The 26,742-nt window shown below is 42.9% G+C and overlaps 1 protein-coding gene across 18 annotated transcripts in view; it reads left to right on the top strand.

Annotated features, from left to right (window-relative positions):
- Positions 1-26,742, top strand: part of GARNL3 (GTPase activating Rap/RanGAP domain like 3) — a 207,732-nt gene that overhangs the window by 87,576 nt on the left and 93,414 nt on the right. For 17 of the 18 annotated variants that reach the window (XR_006175434.2, XR_010593743.1, XM_042854456.2 and 14 more), the window contains 6 exons: positions 449-512; positions 781-807; positions 1,206-1,281; positions 7,244-7,342; positions 8,601-8,704; positions 19,787-19,895. Coding sequence is in view for 16 of the 18 variants with exons in the window: in XM_042854456.2 (XP_042710390.1) it covers positions 449-512; positions 781-807; positions 1,206-1,281; positions 7,244-7,342; positions 8,601-8,704; positions 19,787-19,895 (479 nt within the window). In the remaining 2 variants the exon portion in view is untranslated. The remainder of the gene's footprint in view (positions 1-448; positions 513-780; positions 808-1,205; positions 1,282-7,243; positions 7,343-8,600; positions 8,705-19,786; positions 19,896-26,742) is intronic. The other variant, XM_042854464.2, reaches the window with a different exon arrangement.

Raw genomic sequence — 26,742 nt, 5'->3', positions numbered from 1 at the left:
TATATATACAGTTGACTATTTTTCTATTTTCCTGTGTTGCTTGTGCATATTTAGGTTGTAGTTTTATGTCAAACTTAATAATACACCCGTGTGTTTTGATTTTCACTTCCCTTATGGTACTTTTTAGGAAGCGTAGGAAAAGTTTACAAAACAAAATTCACTATTGTGTCATATTAAAAGGATAACTATGATGTTCCTTAGCCCAGAGCTTTATATGCAAATAAAATAAGATTTAACGTGCTGGCAATGCAATATCTTACTCATTTCTTTCTCTAAATGCCCATGCAGTAGTCAGTGTCACTGGGGAAAGAGATCATTAGAATGCAAACCTATATGATAAAATGGCTATTCAGTTAATTCTTTATGTGCAGGTGTGTATCACTAAATGGCTAATATTGAAAAATATCTTTTCTCTCTTACAAAATCTATTATTTTAATTGCATTTCAGTGCCATGAATCTTGACAAATTTGAAAAAAGCCCTAGGGAAATTCCTCACCCTGAGATACAAAAGGTAAGAAAGAGACTGTTTTCTTCCCTCTTGTGTTTTAGAATACACTATTTATAGAAATAAATTATACTAGTTGTTGCTCAGTTGCAGTGGCAGGACATGATAGTACAGATTACAGTTCTGTGACATTGCCAAAAAACATTGTGGCTTGAAGTGTATTGAAGTGTCACTTGAAAAGGAAAACAACTTTGATTTTTAAAGAAGTGGAAATAAGATGGTTAGATCTTTGTTTGTCAGGGTGCTAACCAGGCTTTTTTTTTTTTTTAAACAGGATTTACTGGTTCTTGAAGAGCAAGAGGTAAGTGTAAACTGATCACTTTGAACTCACAAAACCCATTCAGCGAATATTAGCTTTGCATTTAGAATAAGTTCCCCTTTATTTGTAATAACTGAGAAACCAGTCATTTCTTGTAACAAGGACTGTAATGTGAGGCACAGTGGAGCGTGCAAAGCTGAAGATAGTCTGTAAGTTCCATTGTGAATACATTTAAGTAAATAAATAGAATTTCATCATATGACCCAAAGATAAATTAGTGGAGAAAAATATAAAAGTGGTATTTGAGTAACACAAGGATATGGGCTATATATTTCCATAAGTAGGACTTGTATACAAATCCTTAGTGGAAAAATTATAAGAAAAGTACATTTGCTGACCTTTCCTGATTAACACTCTATATCCCTGTTTTTATTTCTCAGGGCTGCGTAAATTTTAAGTTTGGAGTTCTTTATGCCAAAGATGGTCAACTTACAGATGATGAAATGTTCAGCAATGGTGAGTCAGCTTTTCATCTGGTAATTGAACACTTTTGGCTGCCCGAACGGAAAAACAACAGGACTGCATATTGACCCTGTATATTGACTATGGGGAAGAGAGATGGCTATTAGTGCTATGCTAATGATGGGTCTTTTCTGTGTGCAGGACTTGCAAACTCAATCCAATATCAGGGTCTGAGCTGGCCTTTGTGTTAGAGTAAAATATTGCATTATTTTTATATTTATGCATAAAAGGATTAAAAAGTCTGCTTCTCACAGTTGCTGTTTTGACACTGGTGTGATATTGCAAATGCACTTTGAGTAGCTCTGTATATTCCTACTTATGAAATATTGTGCCACCTTTTGGTAGAACCCTTTTTTCTAGCAGTGTAGCTAGGGGGCTCCTGTGGCCCCACCCCTTTCCTCAGCATACCCCACATACTGAGTGTGAGGCTACAAAGGTGGCGAAGTGCCCTCCCACCTCCATTCTGCCTAACCGCATGCCTGGGTGGATGTGAAACCCTCTGATGTCCTCAGAGGCAAAGTCTTCTCTTCTAAGAGTTAGGCCTGGTCCACACTAACCCCCCACTTCGGACTAAGGTACGCAAATTCGGCTACGTTAATAACGTAGCTGAATTCGAAGTACCTTAGTCCGAACTTACCGCGGGTCCAGACGCGGCAGGGAGGCTCCCCCGTTGATGCCGCGTACTCCTCGCCGAGCTGGAGTACCGGCGTCGACGGCGAGCACTTCCGGGATCGATCCGGGATCGATTTATCGCGTCTAGACCAGACGTGATAAATCGATCCCAGAACATCGATTGCCTGCCGCCGGACCCGGAGGTAAGTGTAGACGTACCCTTAGTTTAGCATTTTCATATTGCAATTTGTCAAAATCATCTAAAGTATCTCTGATTTCGTGATGGCTGGATACCATTTCCAGTACAAGGTGCTCCCATTTAGCTTTTCCTTGGCACCCAGAGTATGTACAAAATGTCTTTCTGCAGTAGTGTCTCATTTAAGGAATGAGGGTATTTTCATTTACCTCTTCTTGGATGATTAGCTGCTAAAGGCAACTGTGCATGAGGATCTGATGAGCCACGTAGCCCCCATGACCAAACTTCTTTCAGACCTAGGATTCTTTCTGTCCTACTCAAAGGATTCCCTTTAAAGGGGCCATATTAAACTCTGTAGAAGGGAGAGTTTTTCTGCGAGACCACAGGTTTCTAAAAATTAGACAGAGTATATTAAAGATTTGAAGTTGTTCTATACAGAGGGGCAAGGTTTCTTGTGGGTTTTATGGCAGTCACTACCTATGGATTCTGCACAGCTGAGAATGAGACCCATTCAGCACTGGATGTCCTGGGTCCCTAGCCCAAGTTGGGAAAGCTTTCAATTATGATCATCATGCCTCACCACCTTATAGTATGTCCAGACTGGTGGGCAAACAGGGCACACCTGAATTACTTGACAGTTTGAGGGCTCTGGTCATCCCTGGAGAGAGCATTGCACATCAGCATACTGGAACTGGGTTTTGACTCTCAAATCATTCCTCTGTATTCTGCAAGGGAAGGTTGTGGACGTAATGACGGACGATACATTGGTAATGTATTATATTGACAAATGGGAGAACTCATTCCGCCCCCTTGTGTGTGGAGGTGACCAAGTTATGGGATTGGTGTATCTGCCATGACATTCATCCCATTGCACTACATCTGGCAGTTGAGAACAATGTAGTTGCAGATCACCTGAGCAGAGATGGCTCTCAGATGCACAGGTGGTCCTTAAAGGATAAGCTACTTCAAACTGTATTTTTGAGGTGGGGTCAGCCAGTTGTGGACTTGCTCATGACGCGACCCAACAGGAAATGCCACTGTTTCTGTTCCAGAATGGGCCGGGACAGTCAGTCCCTGTTGGATGCTTTCCTTCTGCACTGTGGGGAAGGGTCTGGTGTTTGCCTTTCCCTTGATACAGAAGGCAGCAAGGAAGATACGTCAGGACAGGGCATGGGTGATACTCGTTGCCCCGGCGTGGCAGCATCAACAGTGGTTTGCTTATCTCATTCATGCGTCTTCCTCTGTCCTCAGTCTGTCCCAGGAGGAGGATCTTTTATCTGCACCTGCAGTCCCTGTACCTGATGGCTTGAGTGACTGGGATTTGACTCTGTCTATTCTTGAGCAGTTATGTTTGTCATCTGTGCAGGGCATACTAGTTAGTTGTAAAAAAACAGTCCAGTAGAAACTACAGTTTTCAGGGATGGATGCATGGGAAGTCTGATTCCCCTACTGTCTTCCATCCCTTGTTTTCTGGAATACTTAACGTACTTAAAGTGTTGTCTAATTCATTGTTAAAAGTTCATTTGGCAGCCATCTCCACGGATCATACGTTGGTTGGTGGTAGATTACTGTTCATGTTTCCAGTAAAGAAGCTCATGGAAGGTTTATAAAACATGTATCCTCCTGTGAGAGATCCTGCCCCTTTTGGGGACATAATTTGGTTTTGACCATTTGAGCAGAGTTAAAACCTCCATTTGAGCCTTTGGCAGAGTGTTCATTTTATTATTTGCCTTTCAAAACTGTCTTCATCAGCCAGGGGAGTGAGTGAGCTGACTTGGGTCAAGGCTGATTCACCTTTTTACTTCCTTTAATAGAGACAAGGTAATTCTTATACCTGATCCTTGGTTCTTGCTTAAGGTAGTGGGTATTTTCTCCCCTAAATTACATTCTAATAAAGGGGAATCTGTCCTCCACCAACTGGATGCCCAAAGGGCGCTTGCATATTATTTGGACAGAACTAAGAGTTTTTGTAAAATGTCTAGACTGTTTGTTATGTATGTCAAGAATAATATGGGGCATACGGCTTCTTCTCAGACTATTTCCTGGTGTATTAAACAGTCTATTCAATCTGACCACATTACATTAGAGCTGTGGCTGCTTCTTTCGCTTGTTTGAGGCAGGTGCCAGATGTTGAGATCTACAAAGCTACAACCTGGATTTTGGTACACACCTTCACCAAGCATTATACTCTGAATTTGGTTTCTAGAGTCGATACTGGGTTTGGCAAGAGATGCTTCAGTGTTTATTCAATTAAGACTATGTTCCCACCTCCATGTTAGTCTCAGTACTCTTTATCAATCTGTCCCATAAGTGGGAATATGCAGAGCCACTGAAAGAAGAAATGAAGGTTATTTACCTTTAACTGGAGAGGGGCAGTGGTGCAGTAGTGCCATGGTTACACTGCTAGAAGGTAGGGTCAAAGGGTTCTAATGCAAGGTACCACAGGATGGTGCAATATCCCATAAATAGGAATGTGCAGGGACATCTCCAAGAACTCCAGTTTTCTTTACAATAATTCTAAAGATATTTGAAAAATAACTTTTGGGCAACTGGAAAGAGGCTGTATCCATTGTTGGTTTTCTTTTTTCCAGAGTTTGAGATTGTTGTATACCCAAAAGAATGCTTTTGATTTCTTACCCATTAAATATAATTTCTTTGAATAGTTGTGTTTGTGTGAATTTTTATTTTCACCTGGCTAACAATAATAAAAAAAAACAGACTTTTGGGTTTTGACTTTTTTCTTAATGAGGGCTTTGTATAGTTTAAAATTACACTTGAAAAAAAATTGAGTTTTGTATGATTAAAGCTCTGGCCAGCTTCTGGTGTGTTGGTGCTGTTTTCAGGTATTGTCTAATATAACAGTAACAGGAAACTTGGAAATGGCAGAGATGCTTAATGACTTCTTTGTTTCGGTCTTCACCGAGAAGTCTGAAGGAATGCCTAACATAGTGAATGCTAATGGGAAGGGGATAGGTTTAGCGGTTAAAATAAAAAAAGAACAAGTTAAAAATCACGTAGAAAAGTTAGATGCCTGCAAGTCACCCGGGCCTGATGAAATGCACCCTAGAATACTCAAGGAGCTAATAGAGGAGGTATCTGAGCCTCTAGCTATTATCTTTGGAAAGTCATGGGAGACGGGAGAGATTCCAGAAGACTGGAAAAGGGCAAATATAATGCCCATCTATAAAAAGGGAAATAAAAACAACCCAGGAAACTACAGACCAGTTAGTTTAACTTCTGTGCCAGGGAAGATAATGGAGCAAGTAATTAAGGAAATCATCTGCAAACACTTGGAAGGTGGTAAGGTGATAGGGAACAGCCAGCATGGATTTGTGAAGAACAAATCATGTCAAACCAATCTGATAGCTTTCTTTGATAGGATAACGAGCCTTGTGGATAAGGGTGAAGCTGTGGATGTGGTATACCTAGACTTTAGTAAGGCATTTGATACAGTCTCGCATGATATTCTTATCGATAAACTAGGCAAATACAATTTAGATGGGGCTACTATAAGGTGGGTGCATAACTGGCTGGATAACCGTACTCAGAGAGTTGTTATTAATGGTTCCCAATCCTGCTGGAAAGGCGTAATGAGTGGGGTACCGCAGGGGTCTGTTTTGGGACCGGCTCTGTTCAATATCTTCATCAACGACTTAGATATTGGCATAGAAAGTATGCTTATTAAGTTTGCGGATGATACCAAACTGGGAGGGATTGCAACTGCTTTGGAGGACAGGGTCATAATTCAAAATGATCTGGACAAATTGGAGAAATGGGCTGAGTTAAACAGGATGAAGTTTAACAAAGACAAATGCAAAGTGCTCCACTTAGGTAGGAACAATCAGTTTCACACATACAGAATGGGAAGAGACTGTCTAGGAAGGAGTACGTCAGAAAGGGATCTAGGGGTTATAGTGGACCAGAAGCTAAATATGAGTCAACAGTGTGATGCTGTTGCAAAAAAAGCAAACATGATTCTGGGATGTATTAACAGGTGTGTTGTGAGGAGGACACGAGAAGTCATTCTTCCGCTCTACTCTGCTCTGGTTAGGCCTCAGCTGGAGTATTGTGTCCAGTTCTGGGCGCCGCATTTTAAAAAAGATGTGGAGAAATTGGAAAGGGTCCAGAGAAGAGCAACAAGAATGATTAAAAGTCTTGAGAACATAACCTATGAAGGAAGGCTGAAAGAATTGGGTTTGTTTAGTTTGGAAAAGAGAAGACTGAGAGGGGACATGATAGCAGTTTTCAGGTATTTAAAAGGGTGTCATAAGGAGGAGGGAGAAAACTTGTTCACCTTAGCCTCTAAGGATAGAACCAGAAGCAATGGGTTTAAACTGCAGCAAGGGAGGTCTAGGTTGGACATTAGGAAAAAGTTCCTAACTGTCAGGGTGGTTAAACACTGGAATAAATTGCCTAGGGAGGTTGTGGAATCTCCATCTCTGGAGATATTTAAGAGTAGGTTAGATAAATGTCTATCAGGGATGGTCTAGACAGTATTTGGTCCTGCCATGCGGGCAGGGGACTGGACTCGATGACCTCTCGAGGTCCCTTCCAGTCCTAGAATCTATGAATCTATGAATATTTATACTCTCAAGTTTGCAAGCCAAATTTGAAATAAAAACATCCATAATTTTTTTAAGGGATTGGAGGAAGTGGAGCTCAGGATCCCAAAGTACCACTTATTTCCCATTTTATTTTCCCTTTCTTGAGACCCTGCATCATGATGACTGTCCCTGTGCCATCAGAATTAGAAAGAGGGAGTCACTGTTTAGTAAACACACGGTGATCCCTTTTTCTACCTGTTCCTCAAGACTGACAGTGCTGTTTTCAGAAAACTCCCAAGCTTGGGTGATACGAGGCAAATTGAACTCAATTGTGAAATTCTGGTTCCCCATATGGTAGCATGTTCCTCTACTGTTGAGCCAGTGGGTCAGCTCACACATTGCTGTTTCATGTATTAAATTTCTAATATACCCATGCAGATATTTAGAGAATTAATATAGAAAAGGGACACACATGAAGAAGCAGTTCTTGCCATAATATAAGCTGGGGAGTAGGCCGTGTGTTCTGTATTATGGTTAATGTGCAGTTGCATCTGCCATACCGATGAACTGTTTCATGCCTAACACTGCTTTCCTCCACTTGTAGAAACTGGAAGTGACAGCTTTCAAAGATTATTGAATCTTTTGGGTGACACAATTACACTGAAGGGCTGGACAGGCTACAGAGGAGGCCTGGACACTAAAAGTAAGATTTCAGCTAAAATAACTGGTGACAGGTCCATTGTGAATGTGCTGTTAGTGTGCATGCATATGTACAGAATGTAAGCACACTCATATACTGTTTACATAACAGAAAGTAATAGTCCAGTCTGAGAAGAGACCTACTCAGATACTATTTCCTAAACATATTATTAGACACATTTTGCCATTTTTCATCAAATAATAATGTTCTTAATATTATTGGTAAATCTTGATCTCCCCACCACTGACGCTCCCTGATACAGTTACCACCACTGAGGCTATGTCTGTCATGACACACTCTTTTCAAAACCTTCTAATCCTATTCCTTAGTCATCCGGGGTTGGTTATGGCTAAGCAATGTGAGACACTCCCTTCCTCACAACAGTGCTTGCAATGGGAATATCAGCATGGAGAGGCATCCCCACTGTCTGTAATAGGAAATAACATAGGCACTTTGCCCCCCAGCTTTGGCATAGCTTCCCTACCATCCTACTCTGCCCCCTGACAAAGCCTAGAATTTGGAGGATTTCCATGATGCAGTCTCAGCCCTATTTATTCCTCACAAATTCACATTGTCTGTTTTCTTAGACTGCATCTTACCTGTCATGAATTGGCCACATATTCTGTGTCATGGTGTTAGCTACGGGTGGTTAAATAGCATAACAACTTCACATACTGTAAAGAAGAGTCACATTCAGCTCCTTTTTCTCTTAGAGACAAAAATTAGACTTGTCAGGCACAAGTCTCCGCAGGATAGGACTCCTTCGAATTCATGGTGTATTAAAATAAAACTAAACTGGATACGTGTCTTCCAGTGAGACTCTGCAGGAGGAGTTCATTATTCAGTCAAAGGCCATGACTGAGAATGTAGATATGCACTGGCTGTCAGCCCCAAACACAGGAGTATATTTTACTGAATTATGAATTTCTTGAATGGAGATTCTACTGATGTGTGTTGGTGGCTGCATTTGTTTATGTTCATGATGCATTTTCACTGAGTTGCTGAATACATACCTCCTTTCAGGGTAAATCCACTGGGCCTACTGGCAGAAACATTATATATACTTTAAATTATGCAGGATGTCAAGATTTTATAATCTTTTATAATCTATTAATTTTGAGCTGTTGAAAGGCAAGTAAGAAGTATGTATCTGAAAAGGAGGTGCCCTGAGACTGTCCTGGGACAGGAAATGAAGTTTCCTTTTCTTCTTAGAAATGTAGTATTGCATAATCCCACTGAGAGTGGTTTTCTTCCTTTGCAGATGATACAACAGGAATATATTCCATATACACAGTGTATCAAGGGCATGAGATTATGTTCCATGTTTCAACCATGTTACCATATTCTAAAGAGAACAAGCAGCAAGTATGTGGTTTTCATACTGATTTTTCTTAGTAAACCACCACATGTTTTAAAAGAAAAGGTATTTTAGTTTGTCAGTGAAACTTGTTTTTTGAAATGTAAGACTCAAATCTCTCAATGCTTATGACATTCAAAATTGTGCCTGATATATAAAATTTTATATCTTTATTGCCAATACACTTCATTGCGTTACCTATCTCATAATTAGTCTTGAAAGGATTATATTTTTATTGATAAAAATGATAAACATCAATTTCATTGTACACACACAGACAAACTGAAAAAATATTTCCATCGATAATGATCAAAATTTATAGATAAGCAAGGTAAGAAAAATACTGCTTGAAAACTTATTAGACTTTGATTACTGGACATTTACTTCGTATTTTGACATATGATGTTGATAAATTTATGTTGTAATGGTCTTAAAGCTTTAATTTTTTGAATCTCAACATCTGTCATTACATAATTGTCTAAACCCTCCATATTTTCCCACAACTGTGAAAATTTAAATAGATACAAATAAATATTGATATTATCCATTGAAATTTAAAGAAATTAATTCTGCTGAGTCTATTCATAGTACAAGAGCAAACGCACAATGACATTGAAAAGTAACTAAGTTAAAACTATATAAAGCACAATATGCACATAACTTGTGGGTCCCACTGCCACAATATGTCACTGAGTCCAAGACCTTTGTACGGCTGAAATTTAAACATTTATATGGATAGTGAGAATATGCATAGTTAAGGCTAGATTTTGTCACGGATATTTTTAGTGAAAGTCAGGGACAGGTCATGGTCAATAAACAAAAATTCACAGAAGACCATGGTCTGTCCCTGACTTTCACTAAAAATATCCCTGACAAAATGGGGAGGAAGGCAGGTTCAGCACCCACTGCTGCTGGGATACCGGGGTCCCCCGCCGCTGCGGTGAGTGGGAGCTCTGGGGACCCCCCTGCATGGTGGCTGAGAAGCTCCAGGGGGGTTTCCCGCCACCTGTAGCCAGTGGGAGCTCCAGGGTCCCTCACCGCCCATGGGGGCTGGGCGGCGGTGGGGTCCCCTCACCCCCTGCTGCAACTGGGCAGCTCTGGGGAGTCCCACCGCCATGGCTGGGAGCTGTGGGGTCCCCCCACAAGGGCAGGGGCTGGGAGCTCCAGCCCTGAGGCAGAAAATGTCACGGAGCTCTCTGGAAGTCACGGATTCTGTGACTTCCGTGACATAACCATAGCCTTAATCATTGATAAAGATATTGAAACATTGGGCCAAAGACAGATCCCTATGGGACGTCACTAGAAACACCCCTGTTTGATGATTTCCCATTTATAATTATTGTTTGTGATCTATTAGTTAATCAGTTGGTAATTCATTTAGCATGAGCTACACTAGTTTAGAATAGTGCTGTTTTTTTTAAATCAGAATGCCATGTGGGACTAAATCTTTGGTAGTTATTGCAAATGTATGTATCTTGGTTGGGAGCTGCCTGCTTCCTACGGGCTCTTTTCTCCTCAAGCTGTAGGAGCCAGCTCCTGTCATGGACTTTGATACCCTGATGGAGACAATCACTTGTTACAATCACATGCTAAGATTTCCCATTGGTCAGGATCAATTCCAAATTCCTTCATATCTCGCTTGCATGTGACTTTGCAGTGAAGCTTGAGACATCCTGTTGTTCTTGTTCACTCTGATAGCTCCCCATATAGCATGTCCTTGAGTATGCGTCCATCTTCCAACCTTCTTGGATAGCCCAGCCAGTGCAGTAGTCTTTGCTTGAGCAGGGTTGTCACAGTTGGTAAATTTGCCTTTTGAAGAACCTCTGCATTGGTGACTTTATCTTGCCATTTGTTGTTGACTATGCAGTGTAAACAACATAGGTGGAAACTGTTCAACCTTTTCTCCTGATGAGCACAAGTTGTCCATGATTCCCCCACCATACATGAGAGTGCTGAGGACGCAGGGTTGGTACGTTAGCATTTTGGTCTTGATGGTAAGCTTTGAGTTGTTCCATGCTCTTTTAGTTAGTCTGCTAAAGGTGGTGGCAGCCTTTCCAATGCGAACATTTAGAGGCAACCTAGTGACCGAGGATGTGGAAAAAGCTAATGTACTTAATGCTTTTTTTGCCTCTGTTTTCACGAACAAGGTCAGCTCCCAGACTACTGCACTGGGCAGCACTGCATGGGGAGGAGGTGACCAGCCCTCTATGGAGAAAGAAGTGGTTCGGGACTATTTAGAAAAGCTGGACGAGCACAAGTCCATGGGGCCGGATGCGCTGCATCCGAGGGTGCTCAAGGAGTTGGCGGATGTGATTGCGGAGCCATTGGCCATTATCTTTGAAAACTCATGGCCATTGGGGAGGTCCCGGATGACTGGAAAAAGGCTAATGTAGTGCCCATCTTTAAAAAAGGGAAGAAGGAGAATCCGGGGAACTATAGACTGGGCAGCCTCACCTCAGTCGCTGGAAAAATCATGGAGCAGATCCTCAAAGAATCAATTCTGAAGCACTTAGAGGAGAGGAAAGTGATCAGGAACAGTCAGCATGGATTCACCAAGGGCAAGTCATGCCTGACTAACCTTATTGCCTTCTATGAGGAGATAACTGGGTCTGTGGATGAGGGGAAAGCAGTGGATGTGTTATTCCTTGACTTTAGCAAAACTTTTGATACGGTCTCCCACAGTATTCTTGCCGGCAAGTTAAAGAAGTATGGACTGTATGAATGGACTATAAGATGGATAGAAAGCTGGCTAGATCGTCAGGCTCAAAGGTTAGTGATCAATGGCTCCATATCTAGTTGGCAGCTGGTATCAAGCGGAGTGCCCCAAGGGTCGGTCCTGGGACTGGTTTTGTTCAATATCTTCATTAATGCTCTGGAGAATGGCGTGGACTGCACTCTCAGCAAGTTTGCAGATGAGACTAAACTGGGAGGAGTGGTAGATATGCTGGAGGGTAGGGGTAGGATACAGAGGGACCTAGACAAATTAGAGGATTGGGCCAAAAGAAATCCGATGAGGTTCAACAAGGACAAGTGCAGAGTCCTGCACTTAGGACGGAAGAATCCCATGCACTGCTACAGACTAGGGATTGAATGGCTAGGCAGCAGTTCTGCAGAAAAGGACCCAGGGGTTACAGTGGACGAGAAGCTGGATATGAGGCGACAGTGTGCCCTTGTTGCCAAGAAGCTAACGGCATTTGGGGCTGTATAAGTAGGGGCATTGCCAGCAGATCGAGGGATATGATCATTCCCCTCTATTCGACATTTGTAAGGCCTCATCTGGAGTCCTGTGTCCAGTTTTGGGCCGTACACTACAAGAAGGATGTGGAAAAATTGGAAAGAGTCCAGCGAGGGAAACAAAAATGATTAGGGGGCTGGAGCACATGACTTATGAGGAGAGGCTGAGGGAACTGGGATTGTTTACTCTGCAGAAGAGCAGAATGAGGGGGGATTTGATAGCTGCTTTCGACTACCTGAAAGGGGGTTCCAAAAAGGATGGATCTAGACTGTTCTCAGTGATGGCAGATGACAGAACAAGGAGTAATGGTATCAAGTTGCAGTGGGCGAGGTTTAGGTTGGATATTAGGAAAAACTTTTTCACTAGGAGAGTGGTGAAGCACTGGAATGGGTTGCCTAGGGAGGTGGTGGAATCTGCTTCCTTAGAGGTTTTTAAGGTCAGGCTTGACAAAGCCCTGGCTGGGATGATTTGTCCTGCTTTGAGCAGGGGGTTGGACTAGATGACCTCCTGAGGTCCCTTCCAACCCTGATATTCTGTGATTCTATGATTCTATGATTCTTCATCCACTGAACTTTTGGACTACTACTAGCTGATTTGCCTGTAAGGTAATTGAAGGATCTTGTGGACCCCCCTATCCTAATACAACCGTTTTCTTGATGCTGATGGTGAGAGCAAATGCCTGATGGGTAATTGAAAGGCAATCCATGAGTTATTGTAATAGATTTTCATTGTGGGCTATGAGGGCAGCATCATCAGGGAATAGAAGTTCCCTGATTAGCACTTTTTTTTACTTTGGTCTTTGACTTAAGTCAGGACAGGTTGAAGAGTTTCCCATCTGATCTTATGTGGAGATACACTCCATCTTTCATGTCCTTAAACACACAGCTCAAGAGTACTGAGAAAAAGATTCCAAAGTGTGTAGGGGCAAGAACACATCCTTGCTTCACTCCGCTTTTCATCTCAAAGCTGTCTGAAGTGGACCCGTCAAACTGGACAGTTGCTCTCTTTTTATTGTGGAATGAACATATAAGACTTAACAGGGTTGGTGTACATCCTATCTTTTCTAGTATTGTAAATAGACCTGCTCTGCTGACTATGTTGAATGCTTTGGTTAGGTCCACAGAGGCGATGTACAATGGTCGGTTTTGCTCTCTGCACTTTTCTTGAAGTTGACACAGAGAAAATATGTCTATTGTTGATCTTCCAGCCTTGAATCCACACTGTGATTCAGGGTAGACACGATTTGCCAGCTGTTGTAGTTGCACTAAGATGACTTTTATGAAAGCTTTTCCTGCTACGCTTAGTAGCGAGATACCACTGTAGTTGTTGCATTCACCCTTTTTGCCTTTATTTATATACAAATTGATGATGTTTGCATCACGCAGCTCTTGTGGTACCTCACCCTCTTTTATAGCATTTAAGTAGCAGCTAATGAAGATATGGTAATAAGCTGTCTTTCCCTCACTTGAGGATTTCTGCTGGGATACCATATTTTCCAGGAGCCTTGCCACTTGATAGCAAATCATTGGCCTTGCTTAGCTCTTCTACAGTGGGCTCCACATCTAGCTCTGGCATGACCTTTAGAGTTGGTATTTGGTCCAGTGATTTGCTGGTGATGTTTCTTTCTTGCGCGTATAGCTCTGAATAATGTTCAACCCAATGAAACAACTGCTTGATTTTATCTGTAATGATTTCACCACTGTGCGATTTGAGAGAAGCAGCCTTGTTGACAGTGGGACCTAGAGCTTTCTTCAGGCCATCATACATGACTTTGAGGTTTCCTGTGTCTGAGGCTGTCTGTATCTCTTCACAGAGCTTGATCCAGTAATGATTTGCACAGCGTCTGCTTGCTCGCTGTATCTCGGTTTTTGCATGTCGAAATCTCACTTTGGTGCTCTCTGTTGGCTTCTTGTTGTGTTCAGGATAGGCTGTGTTCTTAATATTGATGAGAGGTAATCGTTCCGCTTCATTTTCTTCAAATTAGTCCTTTTTTGATGGTCTCCGTTCCCCAAATGTAGCTAAAGCTGTTTCATGGATTGTTCTTAAATCTTCCCAAAATGCCTCTGCCTTCTCTGGTAATGACTTTCCATGCATACTAAGTTCAAAAGCCTGCACAAACTCTTGGCATTTCCGCTGATTTTTGGTGTTGATAGCATTCATTTTGGGCTTGCTCCTAGGTTTTGCTCTGTGTAGTTTCTTGGCTGTAATCTTCACTTTGCTAATAATCAAGGAGTGGTCAGTGTCACAATCAGTGCTGTTGAACGTGCAAGTGTTCTGCACTAAGGGTAGGTCTTTCCTCCTGACGATAACAAGGTCTACTTGGTGTCAGTGTCCTGATCATGGATGTCGCCATGACACTTTAAGAACTAAGAAGGGCCATACTGTGTCAGTCCAAAGGTCCATCTAGCCCAGTATCCTGTCTTCTGACAGAGGCCAATGCCAGGTGCCCCAGGGGGAATGAACAAAACAGGTAATCATCAAGTGATCCTTCTCCTGTCACCCATTCCCAGCTTCTGGCAAACAGGCTAGGATCACCATCCCTGTCCATCCTGGCTAATAGCCATTGATGGACCAATCCTCCATGAATTTATTTAGTTCTTTTTTGAACCCTGTTATAGTCTTGGCCTTCACAACATCCTCTGGCAAGAAGTTCCACAGGTTGACTGTGTGTTATGTGAAAAAATACTTTATTTTGTTTGTTTTAAACCTGCTGCCTATTAATTTCATTTGGTGACCCCAAGTTCTTGTGTTATAAGAGGGAGTAAATAACACTTCTTTATTTATTTTCTCCACACCAGTCATGATTTTATAGACCTCTTTTATATCCTCCCCCTTAGTTGTTTCTTTTTTCAAGCTGAAAAGTCCCAGTCTTATTAATCTTTCCTCACATGGCAGCCATTCCATACCCCTAATCATTTTTGTTGCCCTTTTCTGAATCTTTTCCAATTCCAATATATCTTTTTAGAGATGGGGCGACCACATCTGCACGCAGTATTCAAGATATGGCTGTACCATGGATGTATATAGAGGCAATATGGTATTTTTTCGTCTTATTATCTATCCCTTTTTTAATGATTCCCAACATTCCATTCGCTTTTTTGACTGCCACTGCACATTGAGTAGATGTTTTCAGAGAACTATCCACAATGACTCCAAGATCTTTCTTGAGTGGTAACAGCTAAGTTAGACCTCATCATTTTATATTATAGTTGGGATTATATTTTCCAATGTGCATTACTTTGCATTTATCAACATCGATAAACACTTAGTGGCGATCTTTTCCTGTAAAATATGAATTGGTAATGCACTTTTGCTTTTGGGCACAGAATTCAAGAAGTTGTTGGCCGTTCTGATTCATCTTGCCAATGCCAAAATGTCCTAGGCAATCTGGCCATGAGTTGTTGTCTGCACTGACTCTTGCATTAAAGTCACCGAGGAGGAAAAATTGCTCAGTTGATGGTATTCTTTTGACGACTTGATCTAAAGAGTTTTAAAATGTATCCTTCTCCTCAGGGCTAGATTTTAGTGTTGGTGCATAGGCACTAATGATCTTCACATAGCCGATGGTCGTCTGAAGTTTAAGTGAGATGATACACTCTGACTTCCCAATGGGTGTTTCTAGGAGCTTTACCCACTTGTTTCTCACAGCAAAACCGCCACCGTGCAGACAATTTTTTTCGTTGCTTTTATCTTGTCAAAAGAAGGTGTAATTGGCCTCTTGGACAGAACCAGCATCTGCAAGTCTTGTTTCCTGAAGTGCTGCAATGTCAACATTGAGTTTGTACAGCTCACAGTCTATCAAAGCTGACTTTCATATGCTGCTTGTGTATTGTAGGTCGTCATCGTCTGTCAGTCCTGGACACATGGTTCGACATTCCAGCTGCCAAGCCAGAAAGTTCTTGGTTTCTTCTTTTTGCCAGGTGCAAGGTTTCCATCTGCCATTCAACTTTTGGTTTAGCCCCACGCACCCCATGAGGCGGGCAGACTGTGGGGGGTCAGCACCTAACTGTCGGGGGGCTGCCCGGCTTTGTGGCAGGCGGTGGCTGACCAATGGAACGCAGTGATTCCTCTCACCATCGAAGGTGACCTGTGGCGCCCTCCTCTACGCCAATCAAATGAGAGCTTATAACCCATAACTGCCACCTTCTGTGTTGTGTCCATGTTGCCAGCAAGGATGGAGTGTCCTCTCCATGTGATGTGGCTTCAAAAGCCTGGGCAGTTGATATGGAGGTGCTGCTTTGCCCATGTGTCAGCGTTCCCCTCTTGACTTCACTGGTTTGGGCCAAAGGAAGGATGGGAGTCAATATATTTGGAACCAGCTATGCTGCAGGAGTTGCCAGAGCAGAGGAGATCTTCCCTTTGCCTGTCTTTCGGGGCTCCACTCCTAGATTGATTATCAGCCACAGCTGAAGGAGTCAGCATGTCCTGTGTGGATGTCGTTGGCACAAACACTGAGTGAATTTGCTCATCCGCCTTTTGATGGCGTTTCCTCCATCAAGGGTTCCACTACCTTCCTTAGGCGCTCATCAGTCCAAAGCCATTGGTGCTTCCTGAGGTTTCTGGGTTAATTAACTGCTGCCCAGCACTCAGCGTTGACCAGTACAGGTTGTACCGCTTATGGTCATAGCGGTAGCAGATTTTCAGTTCTGACCTGACCATGCCTAATAGGTTTAGGAATACCACAGAGAACATATAGTAGAATTCTAAAGGGGTTTTCTTCATAATGATGACATGAGAATATAAAAACATTCCATCCTCCATATGTGGCAAATTTTCTAAGCTACCTCCCATTGTGTAGGAGTCAGAGTACCAATGCTGCAGAATGTGAATTAGAGAACCACAGTTTTCATTTTAGATTGTTTAGAACTATGCGAAGCTGAATGCAAAGGAGGATGGAACACAATTTGTGTAAACGCTGCTGCTCTAGAAATACAAAAAAAGTTTGGAGTGAATTCCTTAGCCTCAATAGATCACATCTTCGTTGTTTTAATGTAGTCTCACTACCAGCTGTACAAATAGCTTTTCAGCCTGTTTTGCATATAGGTAGAATTGAGATTTTTCATGGAGAAGGCTAATGCATACTGATTCATCCAAAAGAGAGTTCAGTGCTGTATGGCTAGCATCTAATTTTTGAAGGGTAGTTCCCTTGATACCATTTCTTACTTGCTTCTACCTTTGACTTCAGTGGACATTTTGTTTGGGAAAGGAGCACAGGATGCTTGATTTATCAGACTTAAACATCTGAAATACTTTCTCATTTGAACTCTTTGTATGTATGTCTTATTAGAAGAGTAAATGTGCCTTTTCTCCTCATACAGTTTTTTCAATATATATGATGAAAATAGTGGGATTTATACAGGCAGGTTTCTCAGTCTTTTCATTCTTCTTGAACTGAGAGAGAAATTTTAAATTCTGCCATGCCGCCTCAGCCTCAGCATGTTATTATTTATTTAAGTATTTATTAGTGGATTTAGACATAGGTTAGGGTTAGGGTTTCTGTAATAACTATTCTTGACAGGTAGGATTTACATTTTTCTGTATTGCCTTATATTGTGTTTAATTGTTTTTATTTTGCCACAGTTGGCTAGGGTTTTGGGTCTTTATTTGATTTTGCAAATTAACAAAAACATTATAAATAATTTTAAAAATAATTATTGCACAGTTATATAACTTGTAGAAAATGGAGTCCCAAGGTTACAAATAATGTGCTTTTAAATATATAGGCAGTCAAGTGCATTGACAATTATAGTTATTATTACATACACACATTTTTAGGGCACCGCGTGCTATGATGTGAGGGCACAATTTAGATGGCTTACATTTTGGTCTTTTAACATTTCCATACAACAAGAGCAAATGTTAAATATACACAAACATTTAGAGGACCTTGTTTCCAGTCTTCCATGTATTTCTCAGCTATCACTTAGATGCCTGATATTTTTAGATTCTTTTATAAGTGTAGAGTAGATTTCACGCTTTTATTGCCATCTGTTGTAAAGGTTTCAGTGTATGCTGTTTCATTTTAATGCCAAAAAATGTGACACAAGTGCAGCTGTTTTTTAAAATGTAGCCCTGAATGTTTGTTTTCAAGTCAGTGAATAAAATTCAATTCAAGAGTTATTTAATGCCAAGTAAACTAATGCCAGAAGCAAATACATGTATATGTATCTATTTCAATTTATAATGGCATAAAAACCACACCCCTCTGGTATTCTGGGCATCTTTTGATGTTCTTTAAATAACAACATAATAAAAACTAAGCTAATACACTTCCAGGAAAACTCCACCCTCAAAACAACCTAGTAGATGGTACTTACCCACCAGAACTCTGTCTCACAATATAAAAAGTCAGTGTCACCCAGGCCCAACCTGTTCAGCCACCAGCCCCTGTTTTGTTGAAATGAGGGGATTCCTACTTGAGCACCTCAGATAACCACAACTGTGGCAGTATGGTCATGGGAAAACAGCAGTCTGTCAAGTAGGCTGTACTTGAGTGATTTATGGTTTCATAAATGAGAACAAGTATCTTAAATTCCACCCAAAAACTAATAACAATCAACATAGATCACAGAATAAGATTGAGCACTTATTGATGGCAGACATAATAGGCTGTCTTCTTAGGAGCAGCCCAGTAAAGACAATAGAATCATGATATCTTAGAAGATTCAGAAATATATATACTAAAGATTAATAATTTTATCAGAAATATATTAGAAAATCTAGAGGTCTCTGCTGTCTGGAATTCTTGGGGAATTTTAAAAGTTTTATTAAATTGTCATATTACTGTTGTTGTACCCAGGCTGAAAGGGACTGGATAACTTTTTAATGGGTCTCTCACTTAGAGAGCTTAGTCACAAGGGACAAGGCCTTAAACCAGGGATCAGCAACCTTTGGCAGGCGGCTCGCCAGGGTAAGCACTCTGGCGGGCCGAGCCCGTTTGTTTACCTGCGGTGTCCGCAGGTTCCCACTGGCCGTGGTTCACCATCCCAGGCCAATGTGGGCGGCGGGAAGCGGCGCGGGCTGAGGGATGTGCTGGCCGCCACTTCCCGCCACCGCCATTGGCCTGGAACGGCGAACTGGGGCCAGTGGGAGCCGCGATCAGCCGAACCTGCGGACGCGGCAGGTAAACAAACTGTCCCGGCCTGCCAGGGTGCTTACCCTGGTGAGCCACCTGCCAAAGGTTGCTGATGTCTGCCTTAAACCAAGCAGAGATCAATAATTAACCTCTGAAAAAGCAGACAAAACATTTCCCTTTGATCAAATTTCAGCGTCTCGTTTGTCTTAGTCTGAAGTTCGGCTTCATGGTTCTCAGATTGAGGTTAGTGAAATCCAATTTCATTTAGACTAACCTTGATGCTTTCAGATTAAAAATGGACTCCTAACAAGTCCTTTGCAGTACACTGTGCAGTAAGGTATATATGGTCTTGCTTTCCCTTCCTCATAAATAGAATTAAAAATTATTCTAAAATGTAATTTGCATGTAATTCAGTTAAATTTAAATAATATGGATAATTATTTCTAATTAATTTTAACAAATACTGTGTTTGGGCTATAAATAGACATCAGTTCCTCATATTTCCATGGTCTTTGTACAATTAGAACAAGAATGAATAAAGAATAAAGCAGCTCCACAGTATTTTGACATTACTGTACTGTACTTTTAATTGCCTGTATTTAGATAAAAACAGAACAGTATGTTTGTATAAATTTTGCCTGCACACACTTCAGATTACCATCAACTGCTATCATAGAAAAAGTGCATTAAATTCAATAATCTTATGTTGTGTTTCATTGTTCTTTCACTGTATTAATACTCAGGATCCAATTCTAGTGATGGTATCTCTCCTTTTTGTAGGTAGAAAGGAAGCGTCATATTGGAAATGACATTGTCACTATCGTGTTCCAGGAAGGGGAAGAATCTTCTCCAGCATTTAAGCCTTCCATGATTCGCTCTCATTTTACACGTATCTTTTGCTTTCTGTTTTTTTAATTGACTAAAGCTTGTTTACAAACCCCCATTAAATCCTTCCTATATGCCATTCACAGAAGAGAAAAGTATATTTTAAAATATAGATAAGACATCTTATAGATTACTTAATTTTGTATCCCTAAATCTGAGAAAATTCTCCATCATGAACTACATCAAAGGTGTGCAGATTAAAAACAAGCAGACACTTTCAAATCAGATGCTTTTATTACTAAAGAATTCTTCAGATGGCTTCACAAACTTAACTCCATATACATTTCCAAAAGTATATTTTCAGAAAATACTTCTGCTATTGCTGTGAATAAATGTTTCAGTATCTACCGAATGCTGCCTCATGACATTTAGAGATCATTTATTTTAGATATTTACTATAGATGGGATGGGATACACAATTAAAGTAAAAAATACCAAAACCTTCAGGATGATGGGTGACATTTTAAAATTGCATTATGACCTATAGAAATGAACACAATACTGAGAGTCAGGAACTTGTGAGTTCTAAACCCAATTCTGATATTGACTACATGGTCTATTGTTGTTGCCCCTTTCTTCTCACCCACTTGTTTGTTTTAGCCATATGTTGGATCTTGTCTTTTAGATTTTTCTTTGAGCAGGGCCTATCATTTACTATATGATGCTAAAGTGCTTAGCACAGTGGGGACCCACGTCATAGAGGCCTCTAGATGCTACTGTAACACAAATGTTAATAAGAAGACTCGGGGAAGTCACTTTATCTCTCTATACCCGAATTTCAATATTAGTAAAATCGTGACAATAATTCTTACCACATGGGGTGTTGAGAGGATTAGTTAATGAATGTTGAAGAGGAATATTTATCTCTTATCTAACAGTCTTGGGTTTCAACATTCTCAAAGTTCTAAAGCCATTGGTCTAGACATGTGAAACCTGCGAGAAAAACACAGAAATTGGGCTTGCTTTTGGCTTAATTGGCTTGTGAGTTGCTTGTTGGCTATTTTTTGGCTTGTTGCGGCTTGTTGCTTCTTTTTTTTTTAATCAGCTCTCCGCAAGGAGGGGCAAGGGGGGAGAGAGTCGGGGTGCACAGTGGGCCCACCACAGTCCCAGGCTACACACAAGGGGGACCTAGTCACATAGAGTGTTGCGGTTCTTAGGGATTAGCTTGTTTTGGCCTTGTTTTGAAATGGGATTAGCTTGATTTTTGGCTTATTGTGAAAGTCAGGGTGCTTATTTACCGTGTGAAAGTTGCCAATTGTGCATTGGTCCTGGCAGGGAGCATCCTGCACCAGTCCTTGCTATGTAATGTGGACACTCCCTAATGTGCTAGCTGCCAGTTCTTTTCAGACCATAGGTAGTGGTTGAGCTCCACCTTCTCCATGTAATGGGATGGAAAGCTAATGTATGGCTTTACTCCCTCACTCTGTTAGCAAAGGTCCTGATGAAACTCCAGAGAGACACCAATTCTAATAGACCCCCTTTTAGGACAAGACAGACAGATTCTTGAGCCTGTTTAGTACATTGCTAATCTCATCACGTTGAGAGTCTGAATATACTGGATCATAGGTGTAGAGCAAGTCTTTACGTCTCAGCCTGGGAATTCCTCTCTGTTGCATGACTCTTGAGAGAAGTAGACTTATTTTGTCCAAGCAGGTGTCCCAGTTCATCCTGTGGCTCAGAAATGCTTTTGGGCTGGTGTGAAATCCTACATGGATCCTTTTACATGCCCAATTCAAAAGTCAGTTAGCTACCACCTTCCACTCTGAGTTTGGGACAAAGACATCGTCCCTCTAACCCCACTTGGCAGCTGTTTTAGCATTTAAGGAACTGGATATTAGGCCAGTGTCTACAGTAGAGGTGGGCTAATGTTTTTGCTCCAGTAGTTCATTCACTGAAAAATGAAGTTTTGGTCAACTTTAAACTATTCACAAATTTGCTAAATCGTTTCAGTTAGAAAAAAATAGGGGTAGATTAATAAAACAGCTAGAGGAGTAAGTGGTATCCACTTTGTAGCTTCTAGCCCAATGGTTAGGACATACACTTGGGATGTGAAAGACCCAAGTTCAAGTCACTTCTCTGAAACAGGGATTTAAATCCACATCTGCTCACTCACCTGGGAAGAAGGAAGTGGGTTCACATCCTTGCTCCAGGCCTAGCATTTGGACCTGGGTCTTCCACATACGAAGAGAGTGCCCTGACCATTGGGCTGAAAGTTATGTGAGCCACTTCTCCTGCTGCCATTTTGTGAATGATTTGTTTAACTCAAAATGGACTTTTAATTTCACCAAGATTTTTTGGAAATTTTCTGATTTGGTTTGACCCAAACAGAATTTTATTTTTATTTTTTAACTGCCAGTGAACTGAAAAACAAGTTCTTCTTCGAGAGATGTCCCTGTGGGTGCTCCACTACAGGTGTTGGTGCGTCCCTGCGCCTTCGCCCGGAGATTTTTGCAGCAGTACTCATAGCGGCCACGCATGCTCAGAAGCTGCCCCCCCTGTGACTCTAGGTTAATAGTACGCATGCGTGGCCGGTCTCCTCAGTTCCTTCTCAACCGTCCCCGGCCTGAGACGGAGCTCAGCAGACTCATTAGAAAATCCTTCACTCTTGCCTCAATTACCCTTTAGTAACCAGTTCTTGTCAGTTTTTCTCTGTTAGTATAGTTACTTACCCAGTTTATCTGTTTAAAAAAAAAAAAAAAAAATTTCTGTCAGCCGCGGCTATGCCGGGCTCCACAGGTTTCAAGCGCTGTGCTACCTGCAAGGAAGCTATCCCATTATCGGACGGACACTCAAAGTGCATAAAATGTTTGGGGGAAGCTCACATTCCCCAAAAATGTGCCCACTGCTGTAAACTCAGCTCCAGGGCACGGAAAGACAGGGAGCTTAAACTCAAACTGCTCCTCCTGCAAAAGTCTATCGGGTCAGTTTCAGACCCAGGCGTTGAAGCCGGCTCCGCTGCCCGACACAGCCCCCCCACCTCAAAAAAGCTGAAAAAGTCTACGAAGAAGGGGCACCTTTCTTCACCGAACAAGGCTATGAGGCATAAAGTCTCTCCAGGCAGATCAACGATCTCTCTGCCTGTGTTTCCTCGCCTCAGCAATTTTCATGAGCCAGGCTCTTCGGGAACCGCGCAAAAGCCGTCTGAGGCTCCAGCGGCGCCGCGAGGCTCCGGTGCCGAGGCATCAGGCTTCCAGTTGCCTGCCTCAGTTACGGCACCGTTCGGCACCGCGATTGAGACGGTGCCGACATTCCACAGCATGCCTGACCCGAGGCAGCCTGATATTTCCCGCCCGGCACCGACCGCGGCACCGACGCCTGCGGTGCACTCTGACACAGAGATCACAGGCAGAAACCCCGATCGCGGGAATGCTCTTGTGCGGCAGCCTCTCCCGGCTCAGCTTTCATCTCCCGCAGGAGCTTCATTAACTCATTTTACCCAGACAGCAGATCTTCTAGTATCACCTACCTTGCAGTCTCCGCTCATGAATGCATATTCTTTTTCAATGCCTGAGTCAGGATCTGAGCAGTTTTCCTCCAGTGAGGAGGAAGCAGATCCACAAGGAGTTTTTTCTCCATATCATGACTCCCAGCCCCGGACCCAGAGCAATAAGGGTTATGAGAAAACTACCTCATCCCACTCTCAGGACCCTGCCTCCTGGGGGGTGAACCCCTGGATGGCACCACCTATGCCCTACCCACCACCATGGCAATACTGGGCACCATGGGCATCATACCCTCGGGAATACATGCCCCGTGGCCACTCGACCAGGCGCAACACTGATCCAGCGCCGTCTCCTAACGAATATGCCAGTGACACGAGACGCCTGACAACACAGCCACGCTCCCAGGATAAACCTAGCCCTACTCCTGTTCCAACAGAACCGGAGCTAGCACCTGAAGAAGCATTACTTCCTCTTCCTCCTACTCCCTCTGATGAATATACAAAATTCCAGGACCTCTTTAAAAGAGTTGCTAGTGACCTGAGAATTAACCTGGACGTGGTTACCGAACAACAGCATGAGCTAACGAACATCCTACAGCCCCCTTCTTCCTCCAGAGTGGCACTCCCAATTAACGCAGCCCTTTTAGAACCCGCTAAGTCCATCTGGCAGACTCCAGCGACAAGCCTACCTACCTGCAAGCAAGCAGACAAGAAGTATTTTATTTCTCCAAAAGACTCTGAATTCCTTTTTACCCACCCAGCACCAAATTCATTGGTAGTAGACGCTGCGAACCAGAGGGCTAGACAACAGTATTCTCGTTCTGCCCCACCCAACAAGGATAACAAACGACTGGACCTTTTTGGTCGCAAGGTCTATGCATCCTCCACCCTCCAATTTCGTATAGCTAATTATACTGCAGTCCTGGCAAAATACGACCATAAAAACTATAATAAGTTAATGGACTTTATTGATGACATTCCAGAACAAAGAAAACAACAGTTCAGAGCTATGGTTTCTGAGGGCCAAGCCATTTCACGCACCGCTCTCCAAGCAGCCCTCGATGTAGCCAACACAGCGGCAAGATCGACCGCTACAGCGATAGTCATGCGACGGGGCTCATGGCTCTCCTCTTCCTTTTTTCCTCGCGAAGTTCAGAACACAATTGAAGATCTTCCCTTCGACGGTGACAAACTCTTTGCTTCTAACACGAATGAAGTGCTTCATTCAATGAAAGACTCCAGGACAACCCTCTGGTCTCTAGGTCTCCAGGCACCTACGACCAGAAGACGACAATATCGATACCAACCGTACCACCGGCCACGTTATCCCGCATTTACACAACCTTCCCATAGACCGCAGGAACAGCAACAGCTGCAACGTCAAAGACCAAGATTCCAGTGACGTCGCCCAAACTCTGCAGGGGCACCTCAACCCCCACCAGCTAATAGGCAGATTTGAAGACTTGGTCTAGGGTTTAGAAAGCAACGCCCCCACTTCAGCCGCCACACCTATCTTTGGACACCGCCTACGACCTTTCTTCCATCAATGGAGGAAGATTACCTCCGACAAGTGGGTCTTAGAGGTAGTTACAATTGGATACGTCATCCCCTTCCTCTCCTTACCTCCCACCCTCCCCGTCCCTCTTCAGGGACCCTTCTCACGAGCAGCTACTCCTCCAAGAGGTGCAACATCTCCTTCATTTGGGAGCAGTAGAAATCGTGCCAGAGCGACACAGAGGGAAGGGTTTTTACTCCCATTATTTCTTAACGGAGAAGAAAAATGGGGGATGGCGACCAATCCTCGATCTCAGGCGGCTCAACAGATTCATCAAAAAGCAAAAGTTCAAGATGGTGACCCTCACTACCATAATCCCAGCGCTGGAGCAGGGCGACTGGTTTTCTGCCCTCGACCTACAAGATGCCTATTTCCATGTCACCATACATCCGGCCCACAGACGTTTCCTCTGATTTACCCTTGGTTCCACACATTTCCAATACAGGGTACTCCCCTTTGGACTATCTACAGCCCCCCGTGCTTTTTCCAAGCTTCTAGCTGTAATCACTGCCTACCTCAGGAAACAAGGGGTCATAGTGTTCCCTTACCTCGACGATTGCCTCCTCAAAGCTTCAACATTCGACGAGGCCCTCCGGTTCACACGGCTCACAGTCGATTGCTTTCTATCTCTCGGCCTACAAATAAACAGAGACAAATCCACATTACGCCCCACCCAGCACCTGCAGTTCATAGGCGCAGACCTCGACTCCCGGACGGGGCTAGCATCGCTCCCACCCGATCGCTTCAATTCCATAAACCAACTGGTCACAATTATTCGCAACAGCCCTCAGGTAACTGCCCGAGACTGCCTGCAACTACTAGGTCACATGGCCTCGTGCACTTTTGTCGTCCAGAATGCACGCCTATACATGAGGTGCTTCCAAGCATGGCTGGCAACGGTTTACAAACCAAATATGCATTCTTTAAACAATACTCTCTTCCTGCCTACTCCAGTCAAAGATTCGCTACATTGGTGGACCGTCCACTCCAACCTCTGTTCTGGAGTCCCGTTTCTTCAACAGGCTCCATCACGCATTCTGACCACCGATGCATCTATGACAGGTTGGGGTGCACATATGTCTCATCACACAGTACAGGGACTATGGTCACCAACCGGGACCTCCCTGCACATAAATGTTCTAGAACTTCGAGCTATTCGCAATGCGTGCCGTCACTTCCTGCCACTAATCAAGCATCATCACGTACGCATAATGACGGACAACATTGCATGCATGTTTTACGTAAACAGGCAGGGCGGAGCTCGTTCCCATTCACTGTGCACAGAGGCTATGAAGCTCTGGAATTGGTGCATTGCGAACAACATCCGGGTATCAGCAGCCTATCTTCCCGGAATCATGAACACCACAGCGGACGAACTGAGCAGACGCTTCCCATGGGACCACGAGTGGGAGATAGACGAGAAAACCATTCACGATGTATTCAGCACCTGGGGTTACCCAACCATAGACTTGTTTGCAACTGCAAAAAACAAGAAATGTCTCAATTTCTGCTCCAGAGCAGGACTGGGCAAACATTCCCTGGGGGACGCATTCATGATCTCATGGCACCGAAACCTATTTTATGTGTTTCCCCCGATACCAGTTCTAAACAGGGTTCTGATAAAAATACGAACGGATCGAGCCAAGGTGATCCTCATTGCCCCATCGTGGCCCAGACAACCATGGTTTCCCTTCCTCACCAGAATGTCAATCCAACCACCAATCTCCCTGCCGCTTATTCCGAACCTTCTATCTCAACAGCACGGCCGTTTTCTCCACCCCAACCTGTCCATGCTTCACCTCAAGGCCTGGTTCCTACGTGGTTCTCCCAACGCGAATTAGATTGCTCCGAACA

This window comes from Chrysemys picta, chromosome 18, assembly GCF_011386835.1.
Source record: "Chrysemys picta bellii isolate R12L10 chromosome 18, ASM1138683v2, whole genome shotgun sequence".
NCBI lineage: Eukaryota > Metazoa > Chordata > Testudines > Emydidae > Chrysemys > Chrysemys picta.
The sequence above is the reverse complement of the archived record's forward strand: the minus strand, read 5'-3'. Positions and strand labels throughout refer to the sequence as shown.